Source organism: Lithobates pipiens, unplaced genomic scaffold, assembly GCF_037356315.1.
Source record: "Lithobates pipiens isolate NorthernLeopardFrog02 unplaced genomic scaffold, aLitPip1_a1.2 Scaffold_47, whole genome shotgun sequence".
Lineage (NCBI taxonomy): Eukaryota > Metazoa > Chordata > Amphibia > Anura > Ranidae > Lithobates > Lithobates pipiens.
Window position 1 is genome coordinate 3,710,193 of NW_027507871.1, and position 18,974 is coordinate 3,729,166.

The 18,974-nt window shown below is 52.6% G+C and overlaps 1 protein-coding gene across 2 annotated transcripts in view; it reads right to left on the reverse strand.

Annotated features, from left to right (window-relative positions):
* LOC143956949 (uncharacterized) overlaps positions 1-18,974 on the reverse strand; it is a 134,620-nt gene that overhangs the window by 59,041 nt on the left and 56,605 nt on the right. For both annotated transcript variants that reach the window (XM_077467125.1, XM_077467124.1), the window contains exon 3: positions 6,214-6,298. In XM_077467125.1, coding sequence (XP_077323251.1) covers positions 6,214-6,255 — 42 coding nt within the window. In that variant the 5' untranslated portion in view covers positions 6,256-6,298. The remainder of the gene's footprint in view (positions 1-6,213; positions 6,299-18,974) is intronic.

The window sequence follows — 18,974 nt, forward strand, 5'->3', positions numbered from 1 at the left end:
AGGAAGGAGGAAGTGATGTCATTCTCCTCGGGGCGGTCTTTTTGACCGGACTACGAGGAGAAGAGTAAAAGTAAGTCTGCACGAACACTACACTGACATGTAGGTACACACAGGCACACAAACCCCCCCCGATCCCCCCCCCGATCGCCCCCCGATCCCCCCCCCGCCCCCCCTCCCCCCCCAGTCACAGTGTCACTGATTGCATTGATCATTTCTTTACTGATCAATGCATTCAGTGTCAGTTGTGACAGTAAAAACTGTCAGGACAGTTAGTGTTAGGTCCAGGGTAGCCCCCTATCACCCCCCAATAAAGATTTAACCCCCTGATTGCCCCTAGAGTTAACCCTTTCACCCCCTTTTGCCAGTGTCACTAAGCGATCATTTTTCTGATCGCTGCATGTGTCGCTAGTGTCGCTAGGTAGCTAGTTATTTTTTTAGGTTCACCGCCAGGTTTTTATATCGCTAGGTACCCCGATATACTACCCAATAATGTTTTTAACCCCCTGATTGCCGCTAGTTAACCCTTTCACCCCCTTTTGCCAGTGTCACTAAGCGATCGTTTTTCTGATCGCTGCATTAGTGTCGCTACAGTCGCTAGGTAGCTAGTTATTTTTTTAGGTTCACCGCCAGGTTTTTATAGCGCTAGGTACCCCGATATACTACCCAATAATGTTTTTAACCCCCTGATTGCCGCTAGTTAACCCTTTCACCCCCTTTTGCCAGTGTCACTAAGCGATCATTTTTCTGATCGCTGCATGTGTCGCTAGGTAGCTAGTTATTTTTTTAGGTTCACCGCCAGGTTTTTATATCGCTAGGTACCCCGATATACTACCCAATAATGTTTTTAACCCCCTGATTGCCGCTAGTTAACCCTTTCACCCCCTTTTGCCAGTGTCACTAAGCGATCGTTTTTCTGATCGCTGCATTAGTGTCGCTACAGTCGCTAGGTAGCTAGTTATTTTTTTAGGTTCACCGCCAGGTTTTTATAGCGCTAGGTACCCCGATATACTACCCAATAATGGTTTTAACCCCCTGATTTCCGCTAGTTAACCCTTTCACCCCCTTTTGCCAGTGTCACTAAGCGATAATTTTTCTGAACGCTGCATCAGTGTCGCTAGTGTCGCTAGGTAGCTAGTTAACTAGGCTCCCAAAAAGTCCCCCACATGTGGTATCCCCGTACTCGGGAGAAGCAGCAGAATTTATTTTGGGGTGTAATTTGACTTCTGCCCATAGCATGTGTGAGCAATATATCATTTAGTGACAACTTTGTGCAAAAAAAAAAAAAGTTTGTAATATTCCCGCAACTTTTGGCAAAATATAAAATATTCCATGGACTCAACATGCCTCTCAGTAAATAGCTTGGGGTGTCTACTTTCCAAAATGGGGTCATTTGGGGGGGTTTTGTGCTATTTTGGCATTTTATGGCCTTCGAAACTGTGATAGGTAGTGAGGAGTTAAATCAAAAATTTGCACCCTTAGAAATCCTGAAGGTGGTGATTGGTTTTCGGGGTGCCGTGCGCGACTAGACTCCCAAAAAGTCCCACACATGTGGTATCCCCGTACTCGGGAGAAGCAGCAGAATGTATTTTGGGGTGTCATTTCACATATAACCATGGCATGTGTGAGCAATATATCATTTAGTGACAACTTTTTGTAAAAAAAAATTTTTTTTTTTTTTTTGTCATTATTCAATCCCTTAGGACAAAAAAAATAAATATTCAATGGGCTCAACATACCCATCAGCAATTTCCTTGGGGTGTCTACTTTCCAAAATGGGGTCATTTGGGGGGGATTTGTACTGCCCTGCCATTTTAGCACCTCAAGAAATGAGATCGGCAGTCATAAATTAAAAGCTGTGTAAATTCCAGAAAATGTACTCTAGTTTGTAGACGCTATAACTTTTGCGCAAACCAAAAAATATACGCTTATTGACATTTTTTTTACTAAAGACATGTGGCTGAATAAATTTTGCCCTCAATGTATGACTAAAATTTAGTTTATTCGATTTTTCTTATAACAAAAAGAAGAAAATATCTTTTTTTTTCAAAATTTTCGCTCTTTTTTCATTTATATCGCAAAAAAAAAAAAATCGCAGAGGCAATCAAATACCATCAAAAGAAAGCTCTATTTGTGGGAAGAAAAGGACGCAAATTTCGTTTGGGTGCAATATTGCATGACCGCGCAATTACCAGTTAAAGCAGCGCAGTGCGAAATTGCAAAAAGACCTCTGGTCCTTAAGGTGTTTATTGGTCCGGAACTGAAGTGGTTAAATGATTTGCATGGTTTGCAAGACAACACAAAATGGTGGATAAATAAGTGGTTTAATAATTCATATACAAAACAATGGTATAAAGCAATATCCTATTAATACTTCACAAAATATCTAGAATGAATAGTGACACTGATAAACAGTGAGAACATACAGACTATGATATCATAGACGTCCCCCCGGGAATATTACACCGACACCCCCCCATCCTGACACTGACGTCCCCCCAGGAATATTACACCAACACCCCCCCATCCTGACACTGACGTCCCCCCAGGAATATTACACCGACACCCCCCCATCCTGACACTGACGTCCCCCCAGGAATATTACACCGACACCCCCCCATCCCGACACTGACGTCCCCCCAGGAATATTACACCGACACCCCCCCATCCTGACACTGACGTCCCCCCAGGAATATTACACCGACACCCCCCCATCCTGACACTGACGTCCCCCCAGGAATATTACACCGACACCCCCCATCCTGACACTGACGTCCCCCCAGGAATATTACACCGACACCCCCCCATCCTGACACTGACGTCCCCCCAGGAATATTACACCGACACCCCCCATCCCGACACTGACGTCCCCCCAGGAATATTACACCGACACCCCCCCATCCTGACACTGACGTCCCCCCAGGAATATTACACCGACACCCCCCCATCCTGACACTGACGTCCCCCCAGGAATATTACACCGACACCCCCCCATCCCGACTCTGACGTCCCCCTAGGAATATTACACCGACACCCCCCATCCTGACACTGACGTCCCCTCAGGAATATTACATCAACACCCCCCCATCCTGACACTGACATCCCCCCAGGAATATTACACCGACACCCCCCCATCCTGACACTGACGTCCCCCCAGGAATATTACACCGACACCCCCCATCCTGACACTGACGTCCCCCCAGGAATATTACACCGACACCCCCCCATCCTGACACTGACGTCCCCCCAGGAATATTACACCGACACCCCCCATCCTGACACTGACGTCCCCCCAGGAATATTACACCGACACCCCCCCATCCTGACACTGACGTCCCCCCAGGAATATTACACCGACACCCCCCATCCCGACACTGACGTCCCCCCAGGAATATTACACCAACACCCCCCCATCCTGACACTGACGTCCCCCCAGGAATATTACACCGACACCCCCCCATCCTGACACTGACGTCCCCCCAGGAATATTACACCGACACCCCCCCATCCCGACTCTGACGTCCCCCTAGGAATATTACACCGACACCCCCCATCCTGACACTGACGTCCCCTCAGGAATATTACATCAACACCCCCCCATCCTGACACTGACATCCCCCCAGGAATATTACACCGACACCCCCCCATCCTGACACTGACGTCCCCCCAGGAATATTACACCAACACCCCCCATCCTGACACTGACATCCCCCCAGGAATATTACACCAACACCCCCCCATCCCGACACTGACGTCCCCCCAGGAATATTACACCAACACCCCCCCATCCCGACACTGACGTCCCCCCAGGAATATTACACCGACACCCCCCCATCCTGACACTGATGTCCCCCCAGGAATATTACACCGACACCCCCCATCCTGACACTGACGTCCCCCCAGGAATATTACACCGACACCCCCCATCCTGACACTGACGTCCCCCCAGGAATATTACACCAACACCCCCCCATCCCGACACTGACATCTCCCCAGGAATATTACACCAACACCCCCCCATCCTGACACTGACGTCCCCCCAGGAATATTACACCGACACCCCCCCATCCTGACACTGACGTCCCCCCAGGAATATTACACCGACACCCCCCATCCTGACACTGACGTCCCCCCAGGAATATTACACCGACACCCCCCCATCCTGACACTGACGTCCCCCCAGGAATATTACACCAACACCCCCCCATCCTGACACTGACGTCCCCCCAGGAATATTACACCGACACCCCCCCATCCTGACACTGACGTCCCCCCAGGAATATTACACCGACACCCCCCATCCTGACACTGACGTCCCCCCAGGAATATTACACCGACACCCCCCATCCTGACACTGACGTCCCCCCAGGAATATTACACCAACACCCCCCATCCTGACACTGACGTCCCCCCAGGAATATTACACCAACACCCCCCCCATCCTGACACTGACGTCCCCCCAGGAATATTACACCAACACCCCCCCATCCTGACACTGACGTCCCCCCAGGAATATTACACCGACACCCCCATCCTGACACTGACATCCCCCCAGAAATATTACACCGACACCCCCCCATCCTGACACTGATGTCCCCCCAGGAATATTACACCAACACCCTCCCATCCTGACACTGACGTCCCCCCAGGAATATTACACTGACACCCCCCATCCCGACACTGACGTCCCCCCAGGAATATTACACCGACACCCCCCCATCCCGACACTGACGTCCCCCCAGGAATATTACACCGACACCCCCCCATCCCGACACTGACGTCCCCCCAGGAATATTACACCAACACCCCCCATCCTGACACTGACGTCCCCCCAGGAATATTACACCGACACCCCCCCATCCTGACACTGATGTCCCCCCAGGAATATTACACCGACACCCCCCATCCTGACACTGACATCCCCCCAGGAATATTACACCAACACCCCCCATCCCGACACTGACGTCCCCCCAGGAATATTACACCGACACCCCCCCATCCTGACACTGACGTCCCCCCAGGAATATTACACCAACACCCCCCCATCCTGACACTGACGTCCCCCCAGGAATATTACACCAACACCCCCCATCCTGACACTGACGTCCCCCCAGGAATATTACACCAACACCCCCCCATCCTGACACTGACGTCCCCCCAGGAATATTACACCGACACCCCCCATCCTGACACTGACGTCCCCCCAGGAATATTACACCGACACCCCCCATCCTGACACTGACGTCCCCCCAGGAATATTACACCAACACCCCCCATCCCGACACTGACGTCCCCCCAGGAATATTACACCAACACCCCCCATCCCGACACTGACGTCCCCCCAGGAATATTACACCAACACCCCCCCATCCTGACACTGACGTCCCCCCAGGAATATTACACCGACACCCCCATCCTGACACTGACATCCCCCCAGAAATATTACACCGACACCCCCCCATCCTGACACTGATGTCCCCCCAGGAATATTACACCAACACCCTCCCATCCTGACACTGACGTCCCCCCAGGAATATTACACCGACACCCCCCATCCCGACACTGACGTCCCCCCAGGAATATTACACCAACACCCCCCATCCTGACACTGACGTCCCCCCAGGAATATTACACCGACACCCCCCATCCCGACACTGACGTCCCCCCAGGAATATTACACCGACACCCCCCCATCCCGACACTGACGTCCCCCCAGGAATATTACACCAACACCCCCCCATCCTGACACTGACGTCCCCCCAGGAATATTACACCGACACCCCCCATCCTGACACTGACGTCCCCCCCAGGAATATTACACCAACACCCCCCCATCCTGACACTGACGTCCTTCCAGGAATATTACACCAACACCCCCCATCCCGACACTGACGTCCCCCCAGGAATATTACACCGACACCCCCCATCCTGACTCTGACGTCCCCCCAGCAGGAATAAGGAAATAAGGATGATCTGCAGCTCCATCTAGTGGTCATCATGCAGTACATGTATGACAGGAAGCTTCACAGACCAATGGGGTGGTCAGAGGGTTGGAAAGGGGAGGCAACGACGTGTCCATGCCCAGTAATTACCAGAATATTTCCGCTGCTCGGGGGTAGACTTAAGGCAAGGTTATTTCCATTCTACCAGCAGATTTCATAGAGAATAAAGTGTGTCGCTGTGGGGAAGCGGGGGCAGTTATCTGCTAGTACTTACCCTTGGAGGATCTTCGGCAGGCTCTTTGTTGCTCCTCTTCATCTTTCTCTTGATATTCACTGAACAAGGAGCTCAGGTATTCTTCCTGTGACAAGAAGAAGGGAAGACGTCAGAGTCCCTATCCTGGACAAGAAGAGCTCAACAATCACGGCTTCAGAGCCCCACTCCAGGCCGACCTTAAAGGGGACCTCTCAGCAACTTCACAGGTCTGCATGAAGAAATAGAATATTCCCTCTTCTTCTATCCCTTCTACTAGTGCAAAAATGTCACTTTTCATCCTGCCGGAAATATACAGAGCTCAGAACTTTCTGCTCTCGTTGTCTCTGGTCTGTTTTCAGTCCCAGTTCTCTATGTGGACTACAAAACATCACCTCACTATGTTATAGACAGGGGGGAGTATTCTGTAGTCCAAACACACTTTCTATCCTACGGTGACAACACAACGTCTCCATAGACTCAGTACAGTGAGTGTTGTCACCCTAGGACAGGAAGTGAGTTACTGGCAGGATGGAAGACAAAGGAAAAAGAAAACAAATGCAGCCACCATATCTAAGGACCGCTCAGCTGCAGTATAGTACATTTCTGTATATCGGATAACCCCATAAATCAGTTGGCCCCATCCGTGTACCCCCACAAATCACCCCATCAGAGTGTCCCCATAGATCACTTGCCCCATCACAGTGCCCCCATAGATTAGTTGCCCCATCAAAGTGCCCCAATAGATTAGTTACCCCATCACAGTGCCCCCATAGATTAATTGCCCCATCACAGTGTCCCCATACATTAGTTGCCCCATCACAGTGCCCCCATAGATTAATTGCCCCATCACAGTGCCCCCATAGATTATTTGCCCCATCACAGTGTCCCCATAGATTAGTTACCCCATCACAGTGCCCCCATAGATAAATTGCCCCATCACAGTGCCCCCACAGATTAATTGCCCCATCACAGTGTCCCCATAGATTAGTTGCCCCATCACAGTGCCCCCATAGATTAGTTGCCCCATCAAAGTGTCCCAATAGATTAGTTACCCCATCACAGTGTCCCCATAGACTAGTTGCCCCATCAAAGTGCCCCCAAAGATTAGTTAGCCCATCACAGTGCCCCCTAAAGATTAGTTGCCCCATCACAGTGCCAACTTAGATTAAATGCCCCATCAAACTGCCTCCATAGATTAGTTGCCCCATCAGAGTGCCCCCATAGATTAGTTGCCCCATCACAGCGCCCCCCATATATTATTTGCCTCATCACTGTGCCCCCCATAGATTAGTTGCCCCATCACAGTGCCCCCATAGATGAATTGCTCCAATCAAATTGCTCCAATAGATTAATTGCCCCATCAGAGTACCCCCATAGATTAGTTGCCCCATCACAGTGTCCCCCATAGATAAGATGACCCATCACAGTGCCCCCCATAGATTAGTTGCCCCATCACAGTGTCTGCTAAAGATTAGTTGCCCCATCACAGTGTCCCCATAGATTAGTTGCCACATCAAACTACTCCCATAGATTAGTTGCCTCATCACCGTGCCCCCCATAGATTAGTTGCCCCATCACAGTGCCCCCCATAGATTAGTTGCCACATCACAAAGCTCCCCATAGATAAGTTGCCCCATCACAGTGACCACTTAGATTAATTGCCCCATCAAACTGCCTCCATAGATTAGTTGCCCCATCACAGTGTCCCCATAGATTAGTTGCCCCATCACAGTGCCCCCATATATTATTTGCCTCATCACTGTGCCCCCCATAGATTAGTTGCCCCATCACAGTGCCCCCAAAGATTAGTTACCTCATCACAGTGCCTGCTAAAGATTAGTTGCCCCATCACCGTGCCCCCATAGATTAGTTGCCCCATCACAGTGCCAGCTAAAGATTAGTTGCCCCATCAAACTACTCCCATAGATTAGTTGCCTCATCACGGTGCCCCCAATAGATTAGTTGCCCCATCACAGTGCCCCCATAGATTAGTTGCCACATCACAGTGCCCCCCATAGATTAGTTGCCACATCACAGTGTCCACTTAGATAAATTGCCCCATCACAGTGCCCCCATAGATTAGTTGCCCCATCACAGTGCCTGCTAAAGGTTAGTTGCTCCATCACCGTGACCCCCATAGATTAGTTGCCCCATCAGAGTACCCCATAGATAAGTTGCCCCATCACAGTGCCCCCCATAGATAAGTTGCCCCATCACAGTGCCCCCATAGATTAGTTGCCCCATCACAGTGCCCCCATAGATTAGATGCCCCATCACAGTGCCATCTAAAGATTAGTTGCCCCATCAAACTACTCCCATAGATTAGTTGCCTCATCACCGTTCCCCCCCATAGATTAGTTGCCCCATCACAGTGCCCCCCATAGATTAGTTGCCCCATCACAATGCCCCCCATAGATTAGTTGCCACATCACAGTGTCCACTTAGATTGATTGCCCCATCAAACTGCCCCCATAGATTAGTTGCCTCATCACAGTGCCCCCCATAGATTAGTTGCCCTATCACAGTGCCCCCATAGATCTGTTGCCACGTCACAGTGTCCACTTAGATTAATTGCTCCATCAAACTGCCTCCATAGATTAGTTGCCCCATCATAGTGCCCCCATAGATTAGTTGCCCCATCACAATGCCCCCCATAGATTAGTTGCCACATCACAGTGTCCACTTAGATTAATTGCTCCATCAAACTGCCTCCATAGATTAGTTGCCCCATCATAGTGCCCCCATAGATTAGTTGCCCCATCACAATGCCCCTCATAGATTAGTTGCCACATCACAGTGTCCACTTAGATTGATTGCCCCATCAAACTGCCCCCATAGATTAGTTGCCTCATCACAGTACCCCCCATAGATTAGTTGCCCTATCACAGTGTCCACTTAGATTAATTGCCCCATTAAACCGCCTCCATAGATTAGTTGCCCCATCACAGTGCCCCCATAGATTAGTTGCCCCATCACAGTGCCCCTCATATATTATTTGCCTCATCACAGTGCCCCCATAGATGAATTGCCCCAATCAAACTGCTCCCATAGATTAGTTGCCCCATCAAAGTGCCCCCATAGATTAGTTACCCCATCACATTGCCCGCTAAAGATTAGTTGCCCCATCACCGTGCCCCCCATAGATTAGTTGCCCCATCAGAGTACACCCACAGATTAGTTGCCCCATCACAGTGCCCCCATAGATAAGTTGCCCCATCAAAGTGCCCCCATAGATTAGTTGCCCCATCAAACTACTCCCATAGATTAGTTGCCTCATCACAGTGCCCTCCATAAATTAGTTGCCCCATCACAGTGCCCCCCATAGATTAGTTGCCACATCACAGTGTCCACTTAGATTAATTGCCCCATCAAACTGCCCCCATAGATTCGTTGACTCATCACAATGCCCCCATAGATTAGTTGCCCCATCACAATGCCACCCATAGATTAGTTGCCCCATCACAGTGCCCCCCATATATTAGTTGCCCCATCACAGTGTCCACTTAGATTAGTTGCCCCATCACAGTGTCCACTTAGATTAATTGCCCCATTAAAAAGCCCCCATAGATTAGTTGCCACATCACAGTGCCCCCATAAATGAGTTGCCCCATCACAGTGTCCACATAGATGAATTGCCCCATTAAAGTGCCTCCATAGATTAGTTGCCCCATTAAACTGCCTCCATAGATTAGTTGCCCCATCACAGTGCCCCTATAGATTAATTGACCCATCACAGTGTCCCCATACATAAATTGCCCCATCACAGTGCCCCCCATCGATTAGGTGCCCCATCATAGTGCCCCCATAGATTAGTTGCCCCATCACAGTGCCCCTTACAGATAATTTGCCCCATTACAGTGCCCCCCATAGATTAGTTGCCACATCACAGTGTCCACTTAGATTAATTGCCCCATCTAACTGCCCCCATAGATTAGTTGCCTCATCACAGTGCCCCCCATAGATTAGTTGCCACATCACAGTGTCCACTTAGATTAATTGCCCCATCAAACTGCCCCCATAGATTAGTTGACTCATCACAGTGCCCCCCATAGATTAGTTGCCCCATCACAGTGTCCACTTAGATTAGTCGCCCCATCACAGTGTCCAATTAGATTAATTGCCCCATTAAACTGCCCCATAGATTAGTTGCCACATCACAGTGCTCTCATAAATTAGTTGCCCCATCACAGTGTCCACATAGATGAATTGCACTATTAAACTGCCTCTATAGATGAGTTGCCCCATTAAACTGCCTCCATAGATTAGTTGCCCCATCACAGTGCCCCCATACATAAATTGCCCCATCACAGTGCCCCCCATCGATTAGGTGCCCCATCATAGTGCCCCCTACAGATAATTTGCCCCATCACAGTGCCCCCCATAGATTAGTTGCCACATCACAGTGTCCACTTAGATTAATTGCCCCATCAAACTGCCCCCATAGATTCGTTGACTCATCACAATGCCCCCATAGATTAGTTGCCCCATCACAATGCCCCCCATAGATTAGTTGCCCCATCACAGTGCCCCCCATAGATTAGTTGCCCCATCACAGTGTCCACTTAGATTAGTTGCCCCATCACAGTGTCCACTTAGATTAATTGCCCCATTAAAAAGCCCCCATAGATTAGTTGCCACATCACAGTGCCCCCATAAATGAGTTGCCCCATCAGTGTCCACATAGATGAATTGCCCCATTAAACTGCCTCCATAGATTAGTTGCCCCATTAAACTGCCTCCATAGATTAGTTGCCCCATCACAGTGCCCCTATAGATTAATTGACCCATCACAGTGCCCCCCATCGATTAGGTGCCCCATCATAGTGTCCCCATAGATTAATTGCCCCATCACAGTGCCCCTTACAGATAATTTGCCCCATCACAGTGCCCCCATAGATTAGTTGCCACATCACAGTGTCCACTTAGATTAATTGCCCCATCTAACTGCCCCCATAGATTAGTTGCCTCATCACAGTGCCCCCCATAGATTAGTTGCCACATCACAGTGTCCACTTAGATTAATTGCCCCATCAAACTGCCCCCATAGATTAGTTGACTCATCACAGTGCCCCCATAGATTAGTTGCCCCATCACAATGCCCCCCATAGATTATTTGCCCCATCACAGTGCCCCCATAGATTAGTTGCCCCATCACAGTGTCCACTTAGATTAGTCGCCCCATCACAGTGTCCACTTAGATTAATTGCCCCATTAAACTGCCCCCATAGATTAGTTGCCACATCACAGTGTCAACATAGATGAATTGCACTATTAAACTGCCTCCATAGATTAGTTGCCCCATTAAACTGCCTCCATAGATTAGTTGCCCCATCACAGTGCCCCCCATACATAAATTGCCCCATCACAGTGCCCCCCATCGATTAGGTGCCCCATCATAGTGCCCCCTACAGATAATTTTCCCCATCACAGTGCCCACCATAGATTAGTTGCCACATCACAGTGTCCACTTAGATTAATTGCCCCATCAAACTGCCCCCATAGATTAGTTGAATCATCACAGTGCCCCCATAGATTAGTTGCCCCATCACAGTGCCCCCCATAGATTAGTTGCCCCATCACAGTGTCCACTTAGATTAGTTGCCCCATCACAGTGTCCACTTAGATTAATTGCCCCATTAAACTGCCCCCATAGATTAGTTGCCACATCACAGTGCCCCCATAAATTAGTTGCCCCATCACAGTGTCCACATAGATGAATTGCCCTATTAAACTGCCTCCATAGATTAGTTTCCCTATTAAACTGCCTCCATAGATTAGTTGCCCCATCACAGTGCCCCCCATCGATTAGGTGCCCCATCATAGTGCCCCCTACAGATAATTTGCCCCATCACAGTGGCCCCCATAGATTAGTTGCCACATTACAGTGTCCACTTAGATTAATTGCCCCATCAAACTGCCCCCATAGATTAGTTGCCACATCACAGTGTCCACTTAGATTAATTACCCCATTAAACTGCCTCCATATATTATTTGCCTCATCACAGTGTCCCCATAGATGAATTGCCCCAATCAAACTTCTCCCATAGATTAGTTGCCCCATCACCGTGCCCCCCATAGATTAGTTGCCCCTTCAGAGTACCCCCATAGATTAGGTGCCCAATCACAGTGCCCCCATAGATTAGTTGCCCCATCACAGTGCCCCCCATAATTAGTTGCCACATCACAGTGCCCCCATAGATTATTTGCCTCATCACTGTGCCCCCCATATATTAGTTGCCCCATCAAAGTGCCCCCCACAGATTAGTTACCCATCACAGTGCCCGCTAAAGATTAGTTGCCCCATCACCGTGGCCCCCATAGATTAGTTGCCCCATCAAAGAGCCCCCCATAGATTAGTTGCCCCATCACCGTGCCCCCCAAAGATTAGTTGCCCCATCAAACTACTCCCATAGATTAGTTGCCCCATCACAATGTCCCCATAGATTAGTTGCCAGATCACAGTGTCCACTTAGATTAATTGCCCCATCAAACTGTCCCATAGATTAGTTGCCCCATCACAGTGCCCCCATAGATTAGTTGCCCCATCACAGTGCCCCCCATAGATCAGTTGCCACATCACAATGCTCCCCATAAAATAGTTGCCCCATCACAGTGTCCACTTAGATTAATTGCCCCATCAAACTGCCTCCATAGATTAGTTGCCCCATCAAAGTGCCCCCAAAGATTAATTACCCCATCACATTGCCTGCTAAAGGTTAGTTGCTCCATCACCGTGACCCCCATAGATTAGTTGCCCCATCAGAGTACCCCATAGATAATTTGTCCTATCACAGTGCCCCCCATAGATAAGTTGCCCCATCACAGTGCCCCCCATAGATAAGTTGCCCCATCACAGTGCCCCCATAGATTAGTTGCCCCATCACAGTGCCCCCATAGATTAGATGCCCCATCACAGTGCCAGCTAAAGATTAGTTGCCCCATCAAACTACTCCCATAGATTAGTTGCCCCATCACAGTGTCCACTTAGATAAATTGCCCCATCAAACTGCCTCCATAGATTAGTTGCCCCATCACAGTGCTCCCATAGATTAGTTGCCCCATCAGAGTACACCCATAGATTAGTTGCCCCATCAGAGTACACCATAGATAAGTTGCCCCATCACAGTGCCCCCATATATTAGTTGCCCCATCACAGTGTCCACTTAGATAAATTGCCCCATCAAACTGCCTCCATAGATTAGTTGCCCCATCACAGTGCCCCCACAGATTAGTTGCCCCATCACAACGCCCCCCATAGATTAGTTGCCACATCACAGTGTCCACTTAGATTAATTGCCCCATCAAACTGCCCCCATAGATCTGTTGCCACATCACAGTGCCCTCATAGATTAGTTGCCCCATCACAGTGTCCACTTAGATTAATTGCCCCATTAAACTGCCTCCATAGATTAGTTGCCCCATCACAGTGCCCCCATAGATTAGTTGCCCCATCACAGTGCCCCCCATATATTATTTGCCTCATCACTGTGCCCCCCATAGATGAATTGCCCCAATCAAACTGCTCCCATAGATTAGTTGCCCCATCAAAGTGCCCCCATAGATTAGTTACCCCATCACATTGCCCGCTAAAGATTAGTTGCCCCATCACAGTGCCTCCCATAGATCAGTGGCCACATCACAATGCTCCCCATAAAATAGTTGCCCCATCACAGTGCTCCCATAGATTAGTTGCCCCATCAGAGTACCCCCATAGATTAGTTGCCCCATCACAGTGCCCAAATAGATTAGTTGCCCCATCAGAGTACCGCCATAGATTAGTTGCCCCATCACAGTGTCCACTTAGATTAATTGCCCCATCAAACTGCCTCCATAGATTAGTTGCCCCATCACAGTGCCTCCATAGATTAGTTGCCCCATCACAGTGCCCCCATAGATCAGTTGCCCCATCACAGAGCTCAGTGTACCTGTAGGAGAAGTCCCTGTAGCCTGGCAGGCAGGAGAAATGTGCTGCAGGGCACACAGCAGGCATGTAAAGTCATTGGTTGCTAGGCATATCGGTATCCCTAGCAACCAATGACTGCTCCTCACTGGACCAGGACTTGTGGGCGGTCCGCCATGTTAGTGAAGGCTCCATGAACCTATCAGCCTGTGCAGGAGGCGGAGCCGGGGACATTATGTGGGAGGGGACTCATCTAATCTCTCGGTGTAGGTCGGAGAATTTAGACTGAGGAGTGGGTGGAGCTAAATAGTTAGGGGCGGGGCGGAGGTGCTAGGAGGCAGGGCTGGTGCAAGGATTTTTGAGACCCTAGGCAAAACCTCCTTTTGCCGCCCCCTCCCTTGGATCCGCCCCTGACTCCACCCCCTTTTCCCTGCCCATGTATACAGTGGAGGTGGCGGGGTGGAGATAGTGGTGACACCAGCTCGTTCCTCACATCAGCCTTGGTCCACAGGTGTATGGACAGGCTAGGATAGTGTATGGACAGGCTAGGATAGTAAATGGATATGCTAGGGTAGAGTATGGACAGAGTGGTATACGGACTGGCCAGGGTGGTGTACGGAGAGGCCAGGGTGGTATATGGACAGGCCAGGGTGGTGTATGGACTGGCCAGGGTGGAATATAGCCAGGGTGATATATGGACTGGCCAGGGTGGTATACAGACTGGCCAGGGTGGTGTATGGACTGGCCAGGGTGGTATATGGACTGGCCAGGGTGGTGTACGGACAGGCCAGGGTGGTGTATGGACAGGCCAGGGTGGTGTATGGACTGGCCAGGGTGGTGTATGGACTGGCCAGGGTGGTGTATGGACAGGCCAGGGTGGTGTATGGACAGGCCAGGGTGGTGTACAGACAGGCCAGGGTGGTGTATGGACAGGCCAGGGTGGTTTACGGACTGGCCAGGGTGGTGTACGGACTGGCCAGGGTGGTGTACGGACAGGCCAGGGTGGTGTACGGACAGGCCAGGGTGGTGTACGGACTGGCCAGGGTGGTGTACGGACAGGCCAGGGTGGTGTATGGACTGGCCAGGGTGGGGTATGGACAGGGCAAGGTGGTGAATGGACTGGCCAGGGTGGTGTACGGACAAGTCAGGGTGGTATACGGACAGGCCAGGGTGGTGTACGGACAGGCCAGGGTGGTGTACGGACAGGCCAGGGTGGTATACAGACTGGCCAGGGTGGTGTACGGACAAGCCAGGGTGGTATACGGACAGGCCAGGGTGGTGTACGGACAGGCCAGGGTGGTGTACGGACAGGCCAGGGTGGTATACAGACTGGCCAGGGTGGTGTACGGACAAGCCAGGGTGGTATACGGACAGGCCAGGGTGGTGTACGGACAGGCCAAGGTGGTGTACGGACAGGCCAGGGTGGTGTACGGACAGGCCAAGGTGGTGTATGGACAGGCCAGGGTGGTGTAAGGACAGGCCAGGGTGGTGTACGGACAGGCCAGGGTGGTATACGGACAGGCCAGGGTGGTGTACGGACTGGCCAGGGTGGTGTATGGACAGGCCAGGGTGGTGTACGGACAAGGTAGGGTGGTATATAGCCAGGGTGGTGTACGGACAGGCTAGGGTGGTGTACGGACTGGCCAGGGTAGTGTACGGACTGGCCAGGGTGGTGTATGGACAGGCCAGGGTGGTGTACGGACAAAGTAGGGTGGTGTAGGGACTGGCCAGGGTGGTGTACGGACAGGCCAGGGTGGTGTAGGGACTGCCCAGGGTGGTGTAGGGACTGGCCAGGGTGGTGTACGGACAGGCCAGGGTGGTGTACGGACAGGCCAGGGTGGTGTAGGGACTGGCCAGGGTGGTGTATGGACTGGCCAGGGTGGTGTATGGACTGGCCAGGGTGGTGTATGGACAGGCCAGGGTAGTGTATGGACAGGCCAGGGTGGTGCATGACTGGCCAGGGTGGTGCATGGACAGGCCAGGGTGGTGTATGGACAGGCCAAGGTGGTGTACGGACAGCCCAGGGTGGTGTACGGACAGGCCAGGGTGGTGTACGGACTGGCCAGGGTGGTGTACAGACAGGCCAGGGTGGTGTACGGACAGCCCAGGGTGGTGTACGGACAGGCCAGGGTGGTGTACGGACTGGCCAGGGTGGTGTACGGACTGGCCAGGGTGGTGTATGGACAGGCCAGGGTGGGGTATGGACAGGGCAAGGTGGTGTATGGACTGGCCAGGGTGGTGTACGGACTGGCCAGGGTGGTGTACGGACAAGACAGGGTGGTGTACGGACAAGTCAGGGTGGTATACGGACAGGCCAGGGTGGTATACAGACTGGCCAGGGTGGTGTACGGACAAGCCAGGGTGGTATACGGACAGGCCAGGGTGGTGTACGGACAGGCCAGGGTGGTGTACGGACAAGCCAGGGTGGTGTACGGACAAGTCAGGGTGGTATACGGACAGGCCAGGGTGGTATACAGACTGGCCAGGGTGGTGTACGGACAAGCCAGGGTGGTATACGGACAGGCCAGGGTGGTGTACGGACAGGCCAGGGTGGTGTACGGACAGGCCAGGGTGGTATACAGACTGGCCAGGGTGGTGTACGGACAGGCCAGGGTGGTGTACGGACAGGCTAGGGTGGTGTACGGACTGGCCAGGGCAGTGTACGGACTGGCCAGGGTGGTGTATGGACAGGCCAGGGTGGTGTACGGATAAGGTAGGGTGGTGTAGGGACTGGCCAGGGTGGTGTACGGACAGGCCAGGGTGGTGTAGGGACTGGCCAGGGTGGTGTAGGGACTGGCCAGGGTGGTGTACGGACAGGCCAGGGTGGTGTACGGACAGGCCAGGGTGGTGTAGGGACTGGCCAGGGTGGTGTATGGACTGGCCAGGGTGGTGTATGGACTGGCCAGGGTGGTGTATGGACAGGCCAGGGTAGTGTATGGACAGGCCAGGGTGGTGCATGGACTGGCCAGGGTGGTGCATGGACAGGCCAGGGTGGTGTATGGACAGGCCAGGGTGGTGTATGGACTGGCCAGGGTGGTGTACAGACAGGCCAGGGTGGTGTACGGACAGCCCAGGGTGGTGTACAGACATGCCAGGGTGGTGTACGGACAGGCCAGGGTGGTGTACGGACTGGCCAGGGTGGTGTACGGACTGGCCAGGGTGGTGTATGGACAGGCCAGGGTGGTGTATGGACTGGCCAGGGTGGTATATAGCCAGGGTGGTGTACGGACAGGCCAGGGTGGTGTACGGACTGGCCAGGGTGATGTAGGGACTGGCCAGGGTGGCGTATGGACAGGCCAGGGTGGTGTATGGACTAGTCAGGGTGGTATATAGCCAGGGTGGTGTACAGACAGGCCAGGGTGGTGTATGGACTGGCCAGGGTGGTGTACGGACAGGCTAGGGTGGTGTAAGGACTGGCCAGGGTGGTGTATGGACAGGCTAGGGTGGTGTAAGGACTGGCCAGGGTGGTGTACGGACTGGCCAGGGTGGTGTAGGGACTGGCCAGGGTGGCGTATGGACAGGCCAGGGTGGTGTATGGACTAGTCAGGGTGGTGTATGGACAGGCCAGGGTGGTGTACGGACAGGCCAGGGTGGTGTATGGACTGGCCAGGGTGGTATATAGCCAGGGTGGTGTACGGACAGGCCAGGGTGGTGTACTGACAGGCTAGGGTGGTGTACGGACAGGCCAGGGTGGTGTAAGGACTGGCCAGGGTGGTGTAGGGACTGGCCAGGGTGGTGTATGGACAGGCCAGGGTGGTGTATGGACTGGCCAGGGTGGTATATAGCCAGGGTGGTATACGGACAGGCTAGGGTGGTGTACGGACTGGCCAGGGTGGTGTACTGACAGCCCAGGGTGGTGTACGGACAGCCCAGGGTGGTGTACGGACAGCCCAGGGTGGTATACGGACAGGCTAGGGTGGTGTTCGGACAGGCCAGGGTGGTGTACGGACAGGCCAGGGTGGTGTACGGACTGGCCAGGGTGGTGTACGGACTGGCCAGGGTGGTGTATGGACAGGTCAAGGTGGTGTATGGACTGGCCAGGGTGGTATATAGCCAGGGTGGTATACGGACAGGCTAGGGTGGTGTAAGGACTGGCCAGGGTGGTGTACGGACAGCCCAGGGTGGTGTACGGACAGCCCAGGGTGGTGTACGGACAGCCCAGGGTGGTGTACAGACTGGCCAGAGTGGTGTACGGACAAGCCAGGGTGGTATACGTACAGGCTAGGGTGGTGTACGGACAAGCCAGGGTGGTGTACGGACAGGCCAGGGTGGTGTACGGACTGGCCAGGGTGGTGTATGGACTGGCCAGGGTGGTGTATGGACAGGTCAAGGTGGTGTATGGACTGGCTAGGGTGGTGTACGGACAGGCCAGGGTGGTGTACGGACAGGCCAGGGTGGTGTATGGACAGGCCAGGGTAGTGTATGGACAGGCCAGGGTGGTGTACAGACAGGCCAGGGTGGTATACGGACTGGCCAGGGTGGTATACAGACTGGCCAGGGTGGTATACGGACTGGCCAGGGTGGTATACGGACAGGTCACGGTGGTGTATGGACTGGCCAGGGTGGTGTACGGACAGGCCAGGGTGGTGTATGGACTGGCCAGGGTGGTGTATGGACAGGCCAAGGTGGTGTAAGGACTGGCCAGGGTGGTGTACAGACAGGCCAGGGTGGTGTACGGACAGCCCAGGGTGGTGTACGGACAGCCCAGGGGGGTGTACGGACAGCCCAGGGTGGTGTACGGACAGCCCAGGGTGGTGTACAGACATGCCAGGGTGGTGTACGGACAGGCCAGGGTGGTGTACGGACAGGCCAGGGTGGTGTACGGACTGGCCAGGGTGGTGTACGGACAGGCCAGGGTGGTGTATGGACAGGCCAGGGTGGT